Source organism: Malus sylvestris, chromosome 8 (assembly GCF_916048215.2).
Source record: "Malus sylvestris chromosome 8, drMalSylv7.2, whole genome shotgun sequence".
NCBI lineage: Eukaryota > Viridiplantae > Streptophyta > Magnoliopsida > Rosales > Rosaceae > Malus > Malus sylvestris.
Window position 1 is genome coordinate 4,053,158 of NC_062267.1, and position 21,527 is coordinate 4,074,684.

General features: G+C 39.8%; 2 protein-coding genes across 2 annotated transcripts; both read right to left on the reverse strand.

Moving 5' to 3' along the window:
• Window positions 1-1,173: 1,173 nt before the first annotated feature.
• Window positions 1,174-13,899, reverse strand: LOC126632412 (L-type lectin-domain containing receptor kinase IX.1-like). Its single transcript, XM_050302821.1, has 3 exons — window positions 13,319-13,899; window positions 7,004-7,791; window positions 1,174-1,769 (listed from the first exon to the last, which is right to left on the reverse strand). Exons 1-3 carry the CDS (start codon window positions 13,891-13,893, stop codon window positions 1,174-1,176), a joined length of 1,959 nt encoding a protein of 652 aa, XP_050158778.1. The 5' UTR covers window positions 13,894-13,899.
• A 3,417-nt stretch (window positions 13,900-17,316) lies between these two features.
• LOC126632414 (L-type lectin-domain containing receptor kinase IX.1-like) lies at window positions 17,317-19,468 on the reverse strand. The gene has a single exon (XM_050302822.1). It carries the CDS (start codon window positions 19,425-19,427, stop codon window positions 17,517-17,519), a length of 1,911 nt encoding a protein of 636 aa, XP_050158779.1. The 5' UTR covers window positions 19,428-19,468; the 3' UTR covers window positions 17,317-17,516.
• Window positions 19,469-21,527: the final 2,059 nt, after the last annotated feature.

Consider the following 21,527-nt stretch of genomic DNA (forward strand, 5'->3'; position numbering starts at 1 on the left):
GACAAGGTAAATAGCAAACAATTGGATTGATTTTAGATCCTCAGCAGTTTATTTGTGGTTGTTAGTTTGTTTTCAACTATTCTTATTCTGTTAATTATACCGATTTCTATGGGCACAAAGTTAAAAAGCAAAGTGATTGCGGTAGATAAGAGCGGAGCACCTGAAGGCGATTCCGGTCTTGATTTGTAGACCGTAGAAACCATTACAGATTGTGGAAATCTTTCCATCATATATGTCTTTGGCTATGTATAGCTTAATCAGGGTATGTGCATTTGGTAAGGATAAGCATGCAGACTCTGTTACAAAAGGAAGCTCATAGTGAAAATCTCTGTGTTGCGGTATTTGGGTTTTGGGTTATGTGATTTAGCGCGATGAGTAAATCTCTATGTGTTGCGGCACAAGGGATTTGGGTTTTGGGTTATGTGATTTAGCACGATCAGTACCTTGTACCGGTTTATGTTTTCACAATGAAGAACAAATATCTTCGGGTTCGATGTAGACAGGATTTTGCCGAAACTCATTAAACTCTTGTTTAGATTGGGATTGCTTCTCTATTAGCAATTGAAACAGATAGAGGCTTAACAAATTAAACAACTACCAGGAATTACTAGTATAGTAAGTAGTGACACCCAAAAACAAAATGTAGTGATTCAGACTTTATAAATCTGAATTCATATACAAGAAATGCAACTTGATGATGGCAAACAATTCGGCTTTAACGATACAAATTGTTTGTGCTGGAACCGAAAGCCCAGATGTGATAGCGGACAGAACACATTAGCTTCTTTTTTATGGGGAACTGATAAATCACATTCAAAGGATTGCACTTTTCTTCAGGCACCCCATATGTATTCTATGGTTCTAAGTGAAGAGTTAGATGCTAAAGTGAATATGTTGTTTTCGGCTGTTGCCAAATTTTTATGTTCGAAATTCAGACTGTTCATTGAAGTTTGTTTTTGCATACATAGCTGGTGCGGTTTGTTATTTCGCAAGAAAATTAAATGGCCTCATGTGCTAAAGCATGACGAACAAACAAACATTAAACGCATATACCAATTCAAATGTTTCATATGTGAAATCATACAGCCATGCATTAAGATAAAAGGTAGTAATTTAAAAAGAAGGAAACACAGAGCGAATCTGATGATATTGTGCAAGGATGTAGCTCGGTTTCTACCGACCTGCATCTTCAAAGGTATCAGTAATGGATCCGTGAGAGGAGAAAGCTTGTTGTGGACGTTGAGGCAGTAGATATTCATGCATATTTTGGGGAAGTTCGGGCAAGGGTGCTTCGAGCTGAAGAACCTTCACTACTTGTCCTGCTTTTGGTCTCTCCTCGTGGTCAGGGCGAGTGCACCATAATCCCACAACTAACAAGCATTCCATTTCATTTCTATTGAAATTCATACACAATCTCTCGTCCGCCACGTCGAGAAGATTTCCTGCAAGGTACAGCTTCCAAGCCCAACTGAAGAGCGGCTCATGATATCCGGCATCCTCGTAAGTTCTCCTTCCACATGCAAGTTCCAAGGCCACAACTCCAAAACTAAACATATCAGATTCCTTAGTGGCCTTCCCTCCTTTCGCATATTCCGGTGCCATGTAGCCGTAAGTCCCTACCACCCCTGTTGTTTGAGTCCTGACCAGTGGATCCACAAGCTTCGCAATCCCAAAATCCCCAAGCTTAGCACTGAAATCGTTGTCCAACAGGACATTAGCTGATTTGATATCCCTATGAAGAACACACCGCTCTGCATCTTCGTGTAGATTGTTAGAGTATAATCAAGGGTAGATATAGTGCCACTTGTCAGCTCAAGATAGGAGTAATTAGTTAGGATTGTTGGAGAGGCAGTTGTGATGTATGGCTTCTCTATAAATACTAGTGTGATGTAATAGCTTAAGTAAGAAGAAATTGAAATACAGTTACCGAACTCTCTCTCTCTCTCTAAGTTCTGTCTCTCTCTAGATTCCTTCGTTTTCTTGGTTAAATGGCTAATGCTTAACATGGTATCAATCGCCGGAATTGCTTGCGCATCTTCGATCCTCTAGTTGCTTCCGCTACTCGCTGCTCGTCGAGTTCTTCGTCTTCTTCCCACAGCCATTTCTGCACTTGGTGTTGTGGTTCTTCAAAGATTGGATTGGTATTCTTCTCCTTCGATTTCTAGGGTTTCTGATATTGTCCTTCGATTCTCTTCAAGATTAAAAATTTTTTCTGCCCGCCAGGTGTTTGTGATATTGCCTCTGTTAAGTTTCTTCGTTGATATACGAAATTATGGTGACTGCTTCTCAACTTCAGATTGTTCAATCTCCCATAACATCTCTTGTTTCCGCTGTTTCTGCATCTGTTCATGTGAAATTGGATGATTCTAACTACCTAAATTGGCAATTTCAAATGCAATTGTTATTGGACGGACATGGGATTATGGGATTTGTTGATGGATCTACTCCTTGTCCTGCTCGTTTTGTTCAACGTTCTGGAAATTCTGCTGTTGATCGGAACAATGAGCCTGGTTTATCTACTGTGGAAAATGAGGATTACATTGTCTGGAAAATGCATGATCGGGCTTTATTGCAATTAATCACTGCAACTTTATCTCCAGTTGCTGTCTTCTGTGCTATTGGCAGTGTTAGTTCTCAAGATTTGTGGACTAGATTGAAGGAACAATTCTCCACTGTTTCTCGAACTAGTATCTTTCAAATGAAGTCCAATCTCCAAACAATCAAGAAATGGTCTGATAGTGTGTCTCAGTACTTGCAAAAGATCAAAGAAGCTCGAGATTATCTTTCTGCTGCCGGGGTACACTTTGCAGATGAGGACATTGTGATTCTTGCACTTAATGGATTACCTCCTGAATATAATACCTTTAGGTGTGTGATTCGGGGCCGTGAGAATGTTATATCTCTTAAGGAGTTTAGATCTCAACTTCTTGCTGAGGAGCTCATTGTTGAAACTCATGTTCAGGGTCCACTTTTGTTTGCTATGGTTGCAGATCATTCTTCGGCTACCAAACGATCTCCATCTCAGTTTCATAATAATTCTGGTCCATCTAATTTCTTCTCAGGAGGGAACAGGCAGTTTAATCATAACAAACAAAAGGGCAGGGGCAAGTTTAATCACGGAGTCAAATTCCACAGACAGTCTTATAATGTGTATCCTAATCCAACTTCAGGAGTTCTTGGTTCTTCTCCAAATGGGTATACTGGTGGATCTCCTTCCGTCATTTGTCAGCTATGCAACACATATGGTCACTCTGCATCTTTTTGCGGATCGAGATCTCAATCACAACAAGGCTGTCATATCTGTGGCAAGACAAACCACTCCACTTGGTTTTGTTTTTATAATGACAAAGGGCCAAATTACATTGGTGATTCGCAGTTTCATCCCTCACAAGTCTCCATGTCGACTTCTCAGTCTCCAAATCTGCCTCATATGCATGGTATGCATACTGTGGTTAATCACCCTCCCAATGCTCTTCTTCTCAAACCTCTCCTCAGTTTTGGCTTGCGGATTCGGGAGCCTCAAACCATATGACTGCTGATATTCAGAATCTGTCTTTAGCCTCGCCATATCCCACTACTGAGCTTGTGCAAACTGCCAATGGTGAAGGTTTAACTGTGTCTCATATTGGCAGTAGTGTTATCAAACATTCTACCTATCCCATTAAATTGAATTCCGTTTTATATGTACCAAAGTTGACTCATAACCTGTTATCAGTTCATAAAATCTGTCTTGATAACCATTGTTGGCTCATATTTGATGCCTCTTGTTTTTGGATCCAGGACAAATCCACAGGGAAGATCCTCCACAAAGGCCTGTGCAGTAATGGACTTTATCCCATACCAACTCTTCCTCAGTCCCGATCTTCTATTCACCAGACTATTGCATGTCTTGGACAGCTTGTCAAATCCAGTGTTTGGCACAACCGTTTCGGTCATCCTTCTAATATTACTACCTCATTGATGCTGAAAAATGCTCATATCCCATGTGATAAAGATGTTGTGTCCACTGTGTGTCAAAGTTGTTTAGAGGGTAAATTCACCAGGTTACCTTTTTCACCTAGAACTCATCAATCTTCCATTCCATTTGAAATTGTACACAGTGACCTTTAGGGTCCTGCTCCTTGTAGTTCTATTGATGGTTTCAAGTATTATGTCACACTAATTGATGAGTGTACTCGTTTTTGTTGGATATTCCCTCTTATAAATAAATCAGATTTCTTTACCACCTTTGTAAGTTTCTGTTCTTTTGTACACACTCAATTCTCTACTACTGTCAAAATATTACAAACTGATGGTGGTGGTGAGTATGTCAATCATAGGTTGCATTCCTTCTTACAACATCAAGGCATTCTACATCACAAATCTTGTCCCTATACACCTCAACAAAATGGTTTAGCTGAGCGTAAACATAGGCATGTCATTGAAACCACAATCACATTACTTCAACATGCTTATCTACCCTCTGAATTCTGGTCTTTTGGTTGTCAAACAGCTGTCTATCTTATTAACCGAATGCCTACCACTATTTTACAAAATAAATCCCCTTTTGAAGCTTTGTATGGTAAACTCCCCATCATTTCCCATCTTAAGATCTTTGGCTGTTCATGTTTTCCATTTCTCAGCCCTTATAATGCATCTAAATTACAACCCAAAACCATCAAGTGTGTCTTCCTTGGTTATGCTTCCCAGTACAAGGGGTATATTTGTTTTGATGTCTCACGGCACAAATATTACATATCCAGGCATGTAGTGTTCAATGAGTTAGAGTTTCCATACAAAGCCTTGCTGTCTCAGAAGCATCAGTATTCTCTCCCTCAATCTTCTAGCACTCTTTCACATTCATCATTCATTCCCACACTCGATAACATTTTGGTTTCCTCCTCATCTCATTGTCCTCTTTCAAATCATAATCACACTGTTTCTGCAACCCACGAGTCAGTGCCACTAGCATCCATTTCTCCTGCAGGGTCTCAGCCTCAATTACCATCACAGTCCATTACTGCTGGTCACAATGTTTCCTCCCTGCTCCCTGTGGATTATGTACAAAGTTCTGTTGATTCTATAGGCTCCACATTTAGTCCTGAGCACTTGCTCGTGGTCCTGCCTATTGCTCCCATTAACTTGCATCCTATGCAAACTAGGAGCAAAAATGGTATTGTCAAAAGAAAGGCATTCCTTGCTACCTTGGAGGACTCCAGTGAAGTGGATCTATCTGTTATTGAACCCACATCCTATAAGAATGCTCTTAAGGTTCCAGTTTGGTACAAGGCTATGCAGGAGGAAATCCATGCACTTCACTCTCAAGGCACTTGGTCATTGGTTTCCTTACCATCTCAGAAGAATCTTGTAGGCTGTAAGTGGGTGTTCAAACTCAAACGGAATGCTGATGGGTCCATTGGTCGACATAAGGCTCGTTTGGTTGCAAAAGGATTTAGCCAAGAACCTGGTTTAGATTTTGGGGAGACTTTCAGTCCTGTGGTCAAACCAACTACAGTCCGGTTAGTTTTATCCCTTGCTGCTCACTTTGGCTGGCCTCTTCGACAATTGGATGTGAAGAACGCGTTCCTGCATGGTTTTTTGCAAGAGGAGGTCTATATGTCCCAACCTCCGGGGTTTGAAGATTCTAGCCATCCACATCTTGTTTGTAAGCTTCACAAGTCTCTCTATGGCTTGAAACAAGCTCCTCGAGCATGGAATGAGCGGTTCACTACGTTCCTTCCAACAATTGGGTTCAAAACAACATATTCAGATTCTTCTCTGTTCATAAACACCATTGGTAGTGCTGTTGTGGTTCTATTACTATACGTTGATGACATTATCATTACTGGAAGCTCCATCACTGTTATCCAACAGGTTATTCGGTCCCTTACTTCTGAGTTTGATCTTAAGGATCTTGGGGAGTTACATTATTTTCTTGGCATCCAAATCACTAGAACAGATTCTGGTTTGTTTCTTTCCCAGTCTAAATATATTCAGGACCTGCTGCAGAAGACAGAAATGCTCGAGGCCAAGCCTTGTGATACTCCTTGCTTACCCTATAACAGGCTTTTGAAAGATGATGGCCTTCCGTATAACAATCCCACTGCCTATAGAAGTATTGTTGGTGCCTTACAATATCTTACATTTACCCGTCCAGATATCTCATTCTCTGTACACCAAGTCTGTCAGTTTATGCAAAATCCTATGGTGTCTCACTTTACTGCTGTAAAGAGAATCCTCCGATATTTGAAAGGCACAATGCAGCTTGGTCTTACTTACTCCAAGAGTGACTTGACAATACGAGCTTTTAGTGATGCGGATTGGGCGGGTGATCCGAATGATCGCAGGTCTACCACTGGATTGGTAGTGTTTCTGGGTTCAAATCCTGTTTCCTGGTCTTCCAAGAAACAGCAAACTGTTTCTCGGTCCTCCACAGAGGCTGAGTATCGGGCTATGTCTACTACCTCTGCTGAGCTTGATTGGATCTTACAAGTTCTTGCATTTCTGCAGGTTCAAATATCTTCTCCTCCTGTCCTTTTTTGTGACAACCTGTCGGCAATAGCGTTGTCATTTAACCTTGTTCAACATCAAAGGTCGAAACATATTGAGGTGGATGTCCATTTTGTCCGGGAGAGGATTGCCAAGAAGCAGCTTGCTGTTCAGTTTGTGTCATCTCGAGAACTGTTTGCAGATATTTTCACTAAGGGTCTTAGTGCACCCCTATTTCACACTCATTGTAACAATCTCATGCTTGGTTCATCCACACATGTGATTGCGGGGGGATGTTAGAGTATAATCAAGGGTAGATATAGTGCCACTTGTCAGCTCAAGATAGGAGTAATTAGTTAGGATTGTTGGAGAGGCAGTTGTGATGTATGGCTTCTCTATAAATACTAGTGTGATGTAATAGCTTAAGTAAGAAGAAATAGAAATACAGTTACCGAACTCTCTCTCTCTCTCTAAGTTCTGTCTCTCTCTAGATTCCTTCGTTTTCTTGGTTAAATGGCTAATGCTTAACATAGATAATGAAGCGCCGAGGCCAAGCCTAAAGCTATTTTATATCTGAAACTCCATTGCAGGGTTGTTCTAGGGCCAAATAGATGCATGTCAAGGCTGCCATTAGGCATGTACGAATAAACAAGTAAGCATTTGCCTTCCTCGTGACACCATCCAATGAATTGCACCAGATTCTTGTGCATCAAACGACTTATTATTTTTACTTCAGTGGTGAAGATTTTCTCATGGTTCTTAATCTTGGCAAAGATTCTCTTCACAGCAACCGCACATCCAAGATCTTGTAATATTCCATCATAAACTTGTCCTGACCCTCCTTGGCCTAGCTTTCTATCGTCCTCAAAGCCATTGGTTGCTGCAACTAATTCTTTGTAAGAAAACCGTTTCGGAAATGCCAGTTTCTCAAGATTCAAATCATTCGAGTGCTTTGCATGTCCATCATTCCGATTTCTTCGCTTCTTAACCACCAACAAACAGAAACAGCAAATGGCTACACCAAGCATCAAAACGAAAGAAGAAGCTACAACTGCCGTGATCAAGATTGCCTTCTTCGTTTTCTTTTCCTTCTGTTTGATGGCTACCTCAACAGAATCCAAACTGGAATTGAATTCCCATGATCTTATAACATGCCGCTGCTTCTGAACAGCAGAAGCAGAAAACCCAATTGTAACCTGCTCAGGGAGAACCTTTCGCAAGTCAATGACAGAAAAAAGAGAAGAGTTGTCCACAAAAATAGGGCTTACGTCGTATGTCCAAAACACACTGAGGTTGTTGGAGGAAGCATTGTAAGTTATCCATGTTGTGCTAGGATAGCACCAAACCCGTTGGAACCAACTCAAGCTAACCCACAAGAAATTTATCAAATGAAAATGCAAGAACAAAATATTAAAGACACCAAGATTTTAACGAGGTTCCTCAACAGTCAGTGTAACTGGAGTACGTCCTCGGAGCAGTAGGAGCTCACCCAATAATCCACTATCAACCAAATGGGAGTTTACAAAGTGTTGGCAATCTCACAACCCAAAACCCCAATACATCCAATAACTCTCACTCACCAAAGAAACAAATAGAGAGGGAAATATAGTGAATAATTTCCTCTCTATACAAAGCTCAAAGCTAATACACAAATACAACTTTGATTGAGTGAGTACCAACAAAGAAAGAAAATCACCTTTCTTTCTTCTCTTCAAAATGGGGCTGCAGCACCTCTGTTTTTGCTCTATTTTTTCTGCTACGTTTTTTCCTCTCTTATGGCTTCATTACTACTCTTCATCAAAAGTAGCAATTACTTCTACTTCAAAAACTCATCCGTGACTTCCCACATAGACCAAGAAACTTTAGACAAATTCCCTTTTCTTTTCCCCAAAACAAGGAAGAGACATAATTATTTTGTCTTTTTTTCCTTTTTGATTTGTTTAATCAAAAGTTGGTCACTTGGCCACATACTTCAACAATCTCCACCTTGGCCAAGTTCCGAAAAACGCCATGATAAGCCAACCAACACAATTAACACACAACATCACTCCCAAACACTAGCAAGAGAACAACTCATGCCGAGCCAAATGCTCCAAAACTCCTACTGCTCAACGCCTTCTTTATATAGGCAAAATGTGAGCCAAGTTCAAGCAATGATCAAACTTGGCTACACCAACAACCTTAGTCAACATATCAGCGGGGTTGTCTTTAGTTGGAATCTTTTGGAGAATGATTTCCCCTTCACCAACAATTTCACGAACAAAGTGATAACGTACATCTATGTGCTTGGTCCTCGCATGATGAACCTGATACTTAGCCAAATAAATGGCACTCTGACTATCACAATGTACCTCCACCTGCTTCTGATCAACCCCCAAATCTCTAATCAGCCCATGTATCCAAATGGCCTCCTTTATAGCTTCAGCAACTGCCATATATTCAGCCTCTGTAGTAGACAAGGCAACAGACGACTGCAAAATGGACCTCCAACAAACTGGCCCTTTAGCCATAGTAAACACATAGCCTGTAGTAGACTTCCTTCTATCCAGATCACCTGCATAATCTGAATCAACATAACCAACTGCAAAATGACCAATACCAGAGTCATCCCTCTCAAAGCATAAACCAACATCTCGAGTACCATGGAGATATCTCAATATCCACTTAGCTGCTTGCCAATGCTCTTTACCTGGATTATGCATATATCGACTCACCATGCCAACTGCATGAGCAATATCCGGTCTAGAGCATACCATTGCATACATCAAACTACCAACCAAATTTGCATATGGTATATTTTTCATTTGCAGCTTCTCTTTATCATTTTTAGGACATTGTAGAGAACTCAATTTAAAATGAGAAGCCAAAGGGGTACTAACCGGTTTGGTTGAATCATGAACTCCAAACTTCCGAATCAACTTCTCAAGGTATTGTCTTTGATTCAAACTGACCAAACCCTTCTCTCTATCTCTAGTGATCTCCATGCCAAGGATCTTCTTTGCTTCACCAAGATCCTTCATCTCAAACTCATTCTTCATTTGTTTCTTCAATTTCTCAATCTCCTCAACATTCTTTGAGGCAATCAACATATCATCAACATATATCAATAAATAAATGAAAGACCCATCTTGCAACTTCTTGAAGTACACACAATGATCATATTGACTTCTAGAATAATTTTGGCCTCTCATAAATTTATCAAACCTCAAATACCATTGCCTTGGAGATTGCTTCAAGCCATAAAGCGATTTCTTCAATTTGCAAAACAAATTTTCCTTCCCTTTCACCATATACCCATCCGGTTGACACATATAGATCTCTTCATTCAAATCACCATGTAGGAAAGCCGTCTTCACATCGAGTTGCACAAGCTCAAGATCATATTGTGCAACAAGAGCTAACATAATACGAATTGATGAGTGTTTCACAACTGGAGAAAATATTTCATTGTAGTCAATGCCCTCCTTTTGTGCATACCCTTTAGCAACTAATCTTGCTTTAAATCTCACATTGCTTTTCTCATCAGCATCTTCCTTCTTGGCATACACCCATTTACAACCAATAGCTTTCTTGCCCTTAGGCAATTTAGCTAACTCCCAAGTCTTGTTCTTCAAGAGAGAATTCATCTCATCACCCATGGCATTGCACCACCTATTCTTCTCCTCACTCTCAATAGCTTCCTCAAAATTGGATGGAATCTCTTCAGTGATAATAGAAAGAGCAAAAGCAACATAATCACTATACCGAGCTGGCTTGGTAATTTGTCTCTTTCCTCTGTTCTTGGCAATAGACTCTTGAGGTGAAACTTGCTCTTCAACTTGAATAGAATCTTCAAGTTCAACTTCTTCAACATCCTCATGGTCTCCAACTTCTTCACTTGTAGTGGCTTCGACATCAGCGGAAATAGGATTTGAAGTACCAGAGGCAACTTTCTCAAGCTCCACCTGTTGGACATCTTTCACATTTTTCTCAGAGTATTTGAACATACTTTCTTCATCAAATGTCACATCTCTGCTGATTACAAGTTTTTTCATCTCTGGGCACCACAACCTGTAACCTTTGACACCACTACTAAAACCAAGAAAGATAGCCTTTTTGGCTCTAGGATCAAGTTTATTTTCAGTCACATGAAAATAAGCAGGTGAACCAAAAATACGGATATAGTCATAATCAGAAGAAGATTTTCCAGTCCATACCTCCATTGGTGTCTTACCCTGAATAGCAGCTGAGGGTAACCGGTTGATGATGTGACATGCATAATTAACTGCTTCTGCCCAAAATGACTTGCTCAAACCCGACTGAGACAACATACATCTAACCTTCTCAAGCAAGGTTCGATTCAATCTTTCTGCAACTCCATTTTGTTGTGGAGTTCCCCGAACACTGAAATGTCTCACAATTCCTTCTTCTTTGCAAACTTTAAAGAAAGGATCGGATGTGTATTCACCACCATTATCCGATCTCAAAATCTTAATCTTTCTCCCAGTCTGGTTCTCAACCATTTTCTTCCAACCCAAGAAAATGCTTAACACCTCACTCTTGTGCTTCATAGTGTAGACCCAAGACCTTCTTGAATAATCATCAACAAAGGTCACAAACCAATGTCTACCACTCAAAGAGGGAGTCTTTGTAGGACCCCAAACATCCGAATGCACATAATCAAGAATGCCCTTCGTCTGATGTACAGCAGTACCAAACTTCACTCTAGTTTGCTTCCCCAAGACACAATGCTCACAGAAGCTTACAAGTCGTGGCACCTTTTAGAAGACCTTGTTTCACAAGCCCTTGTAGAGCTTTCTCACCGGCATGGCCTAATCTTATATGCCACAATCTAGTAGTATCTGAATCAGATGTGCCCATATTTTCAGAGACTACAGATGCTTCACCTGTCACAGTGCTTCCCTACAATAAATACAAATGGCCACATCTAGGAGCTTTCATCACAACAAGTGCACCATAAGTAACTTTCAATGTCTGTCCATCTGAATGAAACCTGAAACCCTTGGATTCCAAAGTACCCAAAGAAATAAGATTTTTCTTCAAATTCGGTACATACCGAACACCTGTCAACTCTTTAACCATGCCATCATGCAACTTCAAACGAACTGTACCAATCCCTTTTGTTGTGCAAGGATTGTCATCTCCCATGAACACAACGCCACCATCAAACTCTTTCAAGCTTGAAAACCAATCCTTGTGAGGAGTCATATGATGAGTACAACCCGTATCCAACACCCACTTAGTAGCACAATCAAATGATGAGGAAGTGGTTAAAGCAAAATCAGAAAAATCTGTTTCAACCTCAGCAACATTAGCTTCAGAACTTTCTTTGCCTTTGGTCTTCAATTTTGGACAATCTTTCTTCCAATGGCCCTTATTACGACAAAAGGCACATTCATCCCTTTCCAAAGGTTTTCTACCTTTAGAGTTTCCTCTAGGTCGAGACTGTGATTTTTTCCTGCTAGAAAATGATCTTCTCTCCGATGATCTACCTCTAACAAATAAAGCTTCAGAGGTACTATCATGATTTTTATCTCTATGCCTCATTTCATAATTCATCAAGGCATTTGACACATCTTCAAATTTCACAGTTTCTTTACCATGCATAATAGTGGTAACAAAATGCTCATAAGAGTCCGGCAAGGAATTCAACAATATTAAGGCCTTATCTTCATCCTTAATATCCTCATCTAAATTTAACAAGTCGGCAATCAACTTATTAAAAGCATCAAGGTGTCTAATCATTTTTGTACCTTCTTTGTATTGGAAGTGGTAGAGCTTTTTCTTCAAGTGTAGCCGGTTCTCTGCACTCTTCGTCATATACTTGTCTTCCAATTTTTGCCACAACACACTTGCCAATGTCTCCCGCATCACAAAATACTTCTGAGTTTTTGCAAGGCACAACCGAATTGAAGAGCAAGCCCACAAATTTAATTTCTCCCATTCCGGCTTCGACATAGCTTCCGGCTTCTCTCCCAAAGCGGCAAGTAGATCTTGTTGAGCCAACACATCTTTGACCTCACATTGCCACATCCCGAAGTTGTTTGTGCCATCAAACTTTTCCACTTCGAACTTTGCATTTTGCACCGTAGTTCTTGCAAACCCGGAGCTGTTTCCAAAAGGATTTTCATCTTGCCCGTCTGACATCTTTGGCAACTAGACAATACCCAAGAGCAACCAGTGCTCTGATACCAATTGTTGTGCTAGGATAGCACCAAACCCGTTGGAACCAACTCAAGCTAACCCACAAGAAATTTATCAAATGAAAATGCAAGAACAAAATATTAAAGACACCAAAATTTTAACGAGGTTCCTCAACAGTCAGTGTAACTGGAGTACGTCCTCGGAGCAGTAGGAGCTCACCCAATAATCCACTATCAACCAAATGGGAGTTTACAAAGTGTTGGCAATCTCACAACCCAAAACTCCAATACATCCAATAACTCTCACTCACCAAAGAAACAAATAGAGAGGGAAATATAGTGAATAATTTCCTCTCTATACAAAGCTCAAAGCTAATACACAAATACAACTTTGATTGAGTGAGTACCAACAAAGAAAGAAAATCACCTTTCTTTCTTCTCTTCAAAATGGGGCTGCAGCACCTCTGTTTTTGCTCTATTTTTTCTGCTACGTTTTTTCCTCTCTTATGGCTTCATTACTACTCTTCATCAAAAGTAGCAATTACTTCTACTTCAAAAACTCATCCGTGACTTCCCACATAGACCAAGAAACTTTAGACAAATTCCCTTTTCTTTTCCCCAAAACAAGGAAGAGACATAATTATTTTGTCTTTTTTTCCTTTTTGATTTGTTTAATCAAAAGTTGGCCACATACTCCAACAATCCATGCATGACCAACGTTCTCACTTTTGCTTCTAAGATCCCAACTGCCACTAACCGTGGAGGAAATCTGATTCACGTTGATCCCCACGTGGGGCGCAGGTGGATCCCACTGCTCGTTTTTGAAGTTATCAAACTCAACAGCTACAATATGGTTTTGTGACACTACAAGATTAGTTGTTTTGTTGAACAATCCTAGATTTCCGCTGTGGGAGTTGGGCGGAATAGGATAGCCAACGGGTGCAAGAAAAAAGGCAAAACCGTCGCCAAGGGTCTGACTGTCGCCAGAATCGACAGTAAAAGTTAAATGAGTGGCGAAGTCTGCCAGCGAGCTCGTAGTAGAGTCCCATAACTGCAGAGGCTCTGAATACGTAGCTCGCCCGACACAGGGTGACCCCAGCTGCTGGTTGAGTTCGATCTTTGTGGAGGAGAGAAAGGCATCGCCCGCGTAGCCTATTTTATTTGAGCCAGAGTCGAATTGTGGGAAGCTGAAGGAAAGTGGATTGGCAAAGGGAGCGAAAAGATGGATGGAAAGGAAGAAGACACTAAAAATGTAGCGCTTGTTTGAGTAGTGAAAGATCATTGTCTGATAGTTTAGGATGAAATAGGTGCAAAGTTTCAGTTAAAAAGAGAACTGCAGAAAAAGGCCTAAACAACTTTGAAACAGCAAAGAAAAATACGAGGAATATGATAAGTGGTATACACTTATTTAAAGCCGTCTTATCTCTTATTGGTTGAACCTTGGCAGGGACGGAGCTACAAATTTCTTTTAGTGGGGGTATCCCGAAAATCAACTAAGAAAACCTTATTATAGTATGACTTATACTCAATATGATAATAGAGATGCTTTCAAATGATGATGTATCACAATTCCATGTTACAAAAATTTCAATATAGTAGTGGAAAGTGGAAAAGTGGTGTGAAAAATATTAATACATGACAGGCGGGAGATGAGTTTTTCAGTTAGAATGACATGAGTAAGAGCATTTTTGTTCATATAATATTTGATATGGAGTATAAGTGATATGAATGTATGTTGGATATTAGATACATATATTTTCTTCAAAGATAACACGTGTATATTATATAACTCTAGTCAGCAACTTAAAAAACGAATTACTTGAGTGGGGACATCTACCCCCAATGAGCCTTCATTGGCTCTGTCCATGACCTTGGCCGACCTTGTTTACTCTTATCTTCATACTCGAATATCATATTCTCCTCTTACTTTACATGAATTTGGCGTTCTAATATCGTTTGTTAAAAAAAAAAGAAAAAAAAAAGAGTAATCTGCAAACAAAAATAGCGACAGTTAATTTATTTTATTTACTATACAAAAAAGGAAAAGAACAATAGTGACGATGCAGCTTACCCCAAAAGTCGATGCGTGCGAGCCTCTAGAATCTTAATTAAATAGTTTAGGAGGATATTCAACTCCAAAGACCGACCAATTCAACTAAAAGAGACCGACCAATTCAAAGTCACTTAACGAGTGAAAAAAAAAGGAACAAGACTGCAAACAAAAATAGCGACAGTTAATTTATTTTATTTACTATACAAAAAAGGAAAAGAACAATAGTGACGATGCAGTTTACCCCAAAAGTCGATGCGTGCGAGCCTCTCGAATCTTAATTAAATAGTTTAGGAGGATATTCAACTCCAAAGACCGACCAATTCAACTAAAAGAGACCGACCAATTCAAAGTCACTTAACGAAAAAGGAAACGAACAATAGTGACGATGCAGCTTAACCCAAAAGTCGATGCGTGCGAGCCTCTAGAATCTTAATTAAATAGTTTAGGAGGATATTCAACTCCAAAGACCGACCAATTCAACTAAAAGAGACCGACCAATTCAAAGTCACTTAACGAGTGAAAAAAAAGGAACAAGACTGCAAACAAAAATAGCGACAGTTAATTTATTTTATTTAGTATACAAAAAAGGAAAAGAACAATAGTGACGATGCAGCTTACCCTAAAAGTCGATGCGTGCGAGCCTCTAGAATCTTAATTAAATAGTTTAGGAGGATATTCAACTCCAAAGACCGACCAATTCAACTAAAAGAGACCGACCAATTCAAAGTCACTTAACGAGTGAAAAAAAAAGGAACAAGACATACTCCTCCATTATAATATTAGGCCGGCTTCTTTGGTGCGATGGAGTTGAATTATGTATTCACTTGTTTTCTATGATGTAATTTAACAACTATCCGTTAGTGTCTCGATGATGATGAATAATTTTTGTTTTTTCGACAAACGATAATTTTCTCAGTTAAATTGGTAAATGTCAGAGGGTTGTTTTCTATTATTATCAAGGTTGAATGTACTCTAACTACTATCCGTTACTGTCCCGATGATGAATAAACAAACGATAACATTCATCGGTTAAATTGTTAAATTTCAAAGGGTAGGAGGATCGTTGGGGATCGAACCGCACTAGGGTGCATATGTGTTATCGCTTTTCGCCACTACAATAAAACACCATCATTTTCTCGAAGATGAATAAAGTTTCTTTTGGTATGCCGGAGTTGATTGATGTATTCGCTTGTTTTCTTTTATTGTCGAGATTGGATGTAATCTAATAACTATCCATTACTATCTCGATAAGGAATAATTCTTTTTTTTAACAAATCGATTAAATTGTTAAATGAAGAAGGGAGGGGGATCAGTGGCACCAGTGTGCATATGCATTATTGTTTTTGGCCACTGCGATAAAGCAGTTCGTTAATAATTGTAATTAGTGACTCTCGTATGCAAAATCAATGAATAGTCCGTGTATATTATATAACTCTAGTCAGCAACATAATAAACGAATTACTTGAGTGGGGACATCTACCCCCAGTGAGTCTTCATTGGCTTTGTCCATGACCTTGGCCGACCTTGTTTACTCTTATCTTCATACTCGAATATCATATTCTCCTCTTACTTTAAGTGAATTTGGCGTTCTAATATCGTTTGTAAAAAAAAAAAGAAAAAAAAAAGAATAATCTGCAAACAAAAATAGCGACAGTTAATTTATTTTATTTACTATACAAAAAAGGAAAGGAACAATAGTGACGATGCAGCTTACCCTAAAAGTCGATGCGTGCGAGCCTCTAGAATCTTAATTAAATAGTTTAGGAGGATATTCAACTCCAAAGACCGACCAATTCAACTAAAAGAGACCGACCAATTCAAAGTCACTTAACGAGTGAAAAAAAAAGGAACAAGACATACTCCCCCATTATAATATTAGGTCGGCTTCTTTGGTGCGATGGAGTTGAATTATGTATTCACTTGTTTTCTATGATGTAATTTAACAACTATCCGTTAGTGTCTCGATGATGATGAATAATTTTTGTTTTTTCGACAAACGATAATTTTCTCAGTTAAATTGGTAAATGTCAGAGGGTTGTTTTCTATTATTATCAAGGTTGAATGTACTCTAACTACTATCCGTTACTGTCCCGATGATGAATAAACAAACGATAACATTCATCGGTTAAATTGTTAAATTTCAAAGGGTAGGAGGATCGTTGGGGATCGAACCGTACTAGGGTGCATATGTGTTATCGCTTTTCGCCACTACAATAAAACACCATCATTTTCTCGAAGATGAATAAAGTTTCTTTTGGTGTGCCGGAGTTGATTGATGTATTCGCTTGTTTTCTTTTATTGTCGAGATTGGATGTAATCTAACAACTATCCATTACTATCTCGATAGGGAATAATTCTTTTTTTTAACAAATCAATTAAATTGTTAAATGAAGAAGGGAGGGGGATCAGTGGCACCAGTGTGCATATGCATTATTGTTTTTTGCCACTGCGATAAAGTAGTTCGTTAATAATTGTAATTAGTGACTCTCGTATGCAAAATCAATGAATAGTACGACAAAAAATATTAAATTGGCTCTTTATCTAATGATATTTTTCTTCCCTAAAGATCCGAAATCATACAATCACGTGCTTGGTGATAGCGGATAATTTGATTCAATGACCTAAACTATTCGTGTCGGGGGAGCTGGGAAGTGATGAATGGATCGATGGAACATGAATATCAGTTGGAAAGTTATACAAAAAAAATCTAATTTCGTGAAAGAAATCTTAAAACACAATACTCATACATGCATACAAATAGAGAGATTAAAAATATAATATAGTAGCTCGGAAGCGATGACATGGTGAAATCAGATCATATATGAAAGGATCACGTGAGAGGAATCGGCATTTTACTGAAGCTGAGGCAGCGGAAGATCATGCATGTCGTGCGGAAGATCCGGCAATGGCGCTTCAAGCTGAAGAACATTCATCACTTGTCCAGCTTTCGGCCTTTCCTTATTGTCGGGATTAGTGCACCATAATCCCACAATTAACAAGCATTCCATTTCATTTATGTCGAAGTTCGAATCTAACCTTTCATCAGCTGCGTAGAGCAGATTTCCGGCAAGGTAGAGTTGCCAAACCCAACTCACAAGCGGCACGTCAAGTTCTCCGTCATGGAAAGTCCTCCTACCGCATGCAAGTTCCAAGGCCACAACTCCAAAGCTAAACATGTCGGATTCTTTACTTGCCCTCCCTCCCTTCTCATATTCGGGGGCCATGTACCCGAAAGTCCCCACCACCCCTGTTGTTTGAGTCCTGAACCGCGGATCCATGAGCTTCGCAATCCCAAAATCACCAAGCTTTGTGCTGAATTCGTCATCCAACAACACATTAGCTGATTTGATATCCCTGTGAAGGACACACTGCTCCACATCTTCGTGTAGATAATGAAGAGCCGAGGCCAAGCCTAAAGCAATCTTATACCGAAAATCCCATTGCAGTGCTGCTCCATGGCCGAATAGATGCATGTCAAGGCTGCCATTAGGCATGTATGCGTAAACAAGTAAGCACTCGCCTTGCTCATGACACCATCCAATGAACTGCACCAGGTTCCTGTGAATCAATCGGCTTAGTATTTTGACTTCATTGACGAATATTTTCTCGTGATGCTCTGATTCTGCGAAGATCCTCTTAACCGCAACTGCGCATCCAAGGTCTTTTAACATTCCTTTGTAAACTTGTCCCGAACCTCCTTGGCCTAGCCTCACATCGTTAGCAAAGCCGTTGGTGGCTGCAGCTAATTCTTTGTAAGCAAATCGTTTCGGAAATGCCAGTCCCTCAAGATTCGTATTCACCGAGGGCGCGTCGGTCCTATATACGCGCTTCTTCTTGATCACCAACCTGCATATGGCTACACAAAACATCAAAACGAAAAAAGAAACTGCAACCGCCACTATCAAGAATCTCTTGTCCCTTTTTTTTTCGTTCTGACTCTGCGTAAAGCGGGAGCCTTGTGCACTGGGTACGACCTTTTTTTGTTTGCTAGTAAAATCCAAGCTTGAACTGAATTCCCATGAATATATGAGATGTCGTTCTGGGAACACTCCGGTAGAAGCTGAAAATCCTATTGTAACCTTTTCGAGGAGAACCTCTCGTAAGTCAATCTGGTGAGAAAGAGAAGAGTTGTTCACAAAAACAGGGTTTTCGTCATACGTCCAAAACACACTAAGGTTTTTGGAAGTGGCATTGTAAGTTATCCATGCATGTCCCAGCTTCCCGCTGTTGCTGCTAACATTTGTCCAACTGGCAGTATCTACGGAGGAGATACTGTTTATGTCTATCCCGACATGCCACTTTTGCGGATCAAAGGCTTCGTTTGCGAAAGTGTCAAACTCAACAGCTGCAATTTGGTTATTGCTGCGGAGTTTGGTGGTGCTGTTGAATAATCCAAGTGAAGAGGCGGCGGAGTTTGGTGGGATTGGATAGCCAACAGGACCAAGGAAAAAGGCAAATCCGTCGCTAAAGACGTTGTTGTTACCAGTGTCGACAACGAAAGTGAAATGAGTAGTAAAATCTGCCAGTGATCCTGTACTAGAGTCCCACAGGTGGAGAGGCTCTGTGTACGTAGCCCGCCCAACCATCCATGAACTTTGTGAGTTGAGTTGAATTGCTCTGGGTACCCGCGAGGCATCACCTTCATAAGATATGTTCTTTGTAGTTTGGTCGAATTGCGTTATTTTGAAGGACAGCGGATGTGCAAGGGGAGCCAAAAAACTAATGACAATGAGGATGAAACTTGCTAGAATGCTTTGAAACATTGTAACTTCCGCTTAGCTAGTAACTAGAACGAAACTCTTGCAAAGATATTAGAAGGAAGAAAAAATAATCTGCAATCAAAGAATCAAAAAAATCAAACTCTACTCAAACGACTTAATTTGGGAAAATGGATTTCAGAAACGGGTCCAGAACGTCGAAATTAGACTACGAGAGGTCTCGGACGAAAACTTGAAAAGTCAACGGTCAAGTCAATAGTGACCGGTCAAAGTCAACGCTGACCGTTGACTCGGCCAACGTTGAACGCTTTAACTCGGGCAAACGGTGACCGTTGACTCGGTCAACGCTGACCGTTGATTCGGTCAACGGTGACAGCTTTGAATTTAACGTCTAATATTGTTTGTATAAAAAAATTAAAAAAACAGTAGTCTGCAAACAATAGTAGGAACAGTCAATTTATTTTATTTATTATACAAAAGAGGAAAAGAACAATAGTGACAACAATGCAGCTTACCCCAAAAGTCGACGCGCGCGACTCACGGGGGCCTCTAATCGTAATTAAATAGTTTTATCTTTCTAATCTTAGGAGGATATTCAACTCAAAAAGACCGACCAATTCGAAGTCGCTTAACAATTGAAAAAACAAAAGATTAAGACATTACCCCCACCCCATTACAATATTAGGCCGGCTTCTTTGGTGTGCCGGAGTTGATTGGTGTATTTGCTTGTTTTCTATTATTATCAAGATTGGATGTAATGTAACGACTATTCGTTAATGTCTCGATGATGACAAACAATAGCATTCGTCGGTTAAATTGTTAAATGTCAGAGAGGAGGATTAGTGGAGACCGAACTCGCATCAGGGTGTATATGCATTATTGCTTTCAGCCACTGCAGTAAAGCAGTTTATTAATAATTGTAATTAGTGACTCTCATATGCAAAATCAAAGTATAGTACGCCAAAAAATATTCAATTACCGAGCATAGTGGCGTTTTAGCATTCCTACAGTCAACGTCACTTGGTGGGATAAGACTTTGTTGTTGTTGTAAGTTGACAGCTTTGAAACCTTTCTATATCTGTTTTTTTAGTGAATTTCCGGGCTTCTGTTTGAATCAAAATCTTTAATTAGTGCTAATCTAGGGCAGTGTAACCGGATATAACGTAACAGATTTAGGGAAAAAAGAGTAAAGGCTCTGATATATTGTACATGGCCATGTAGCTTGGTGGCTGTATTACTTTAACGACCCACAGTGACGAAGCTAAAAGTTAAGCATGCCGGGAAAGAAGCACCAGGTCGTTGAGTTTTAGGGCCTTTGGGGCGGTGGGTGATCATGCATGTGAAGTGAAAGTTTCGGCAATGGTGTTTTGAACTGAAGAACCTTCATCACCTGTCTCGCGTTTGGCCTTTCGTTGCTGCTAGGATGAGTGCACAATCCCACTATTAACAAGCATTCCCTTTCATTTTGATCAAAATTCATTTCTAATCTCTCGTGAGGTGCATCGAAAAACAGAAACGCATAATAAACAGGCGAACAAACGAATTACAAACTACGAATATTATTTTATTAACGTGAAAACAAAGAAACAAGAATGCGCTACAAACTGAAGACTACAATATTGCGACTAACTTGTTTTTTCATACTAAAGTACAAGCTATATATTTATAGAGTTGGCTTGAAGTCCGCCCTTTTTTTCTATATATCCAGTCAGCATGAAAATATTGACAAGGTAAATAGCAAACAATTGGATTGATTTTAGATCCTCAGCAGTTTATTTGTGGTTGTTAGTTTGTTTTCAACTATTCTTATTCTGTTAATTATACCGATTTCTATGGGCACAAAGTTAAAAAGCAAAGTGATTGCGGTAGATAAGAGCGGAGCACCTGAAGGCGATTCCGGTCTTGATTTGTAGACCGTAGAAACCATTACAGATTGTGGAAATCTTTCCATCATATATGTCTTTGGCTATGTATAGCTTAATCAGGGTATGTGCATTTGGTAAGGATAAGCATGCAGACTCTGTTACAAAAGGAAGCTCATAGTGAAAATCTCTGTGTTGCGGTATTTGGGTTTTGGGTTATGTGATTTAGCGCGATGAGTAAATCTCTATGTGTTGCGGCACAAGGGATTTGGGTTTTGGGTTA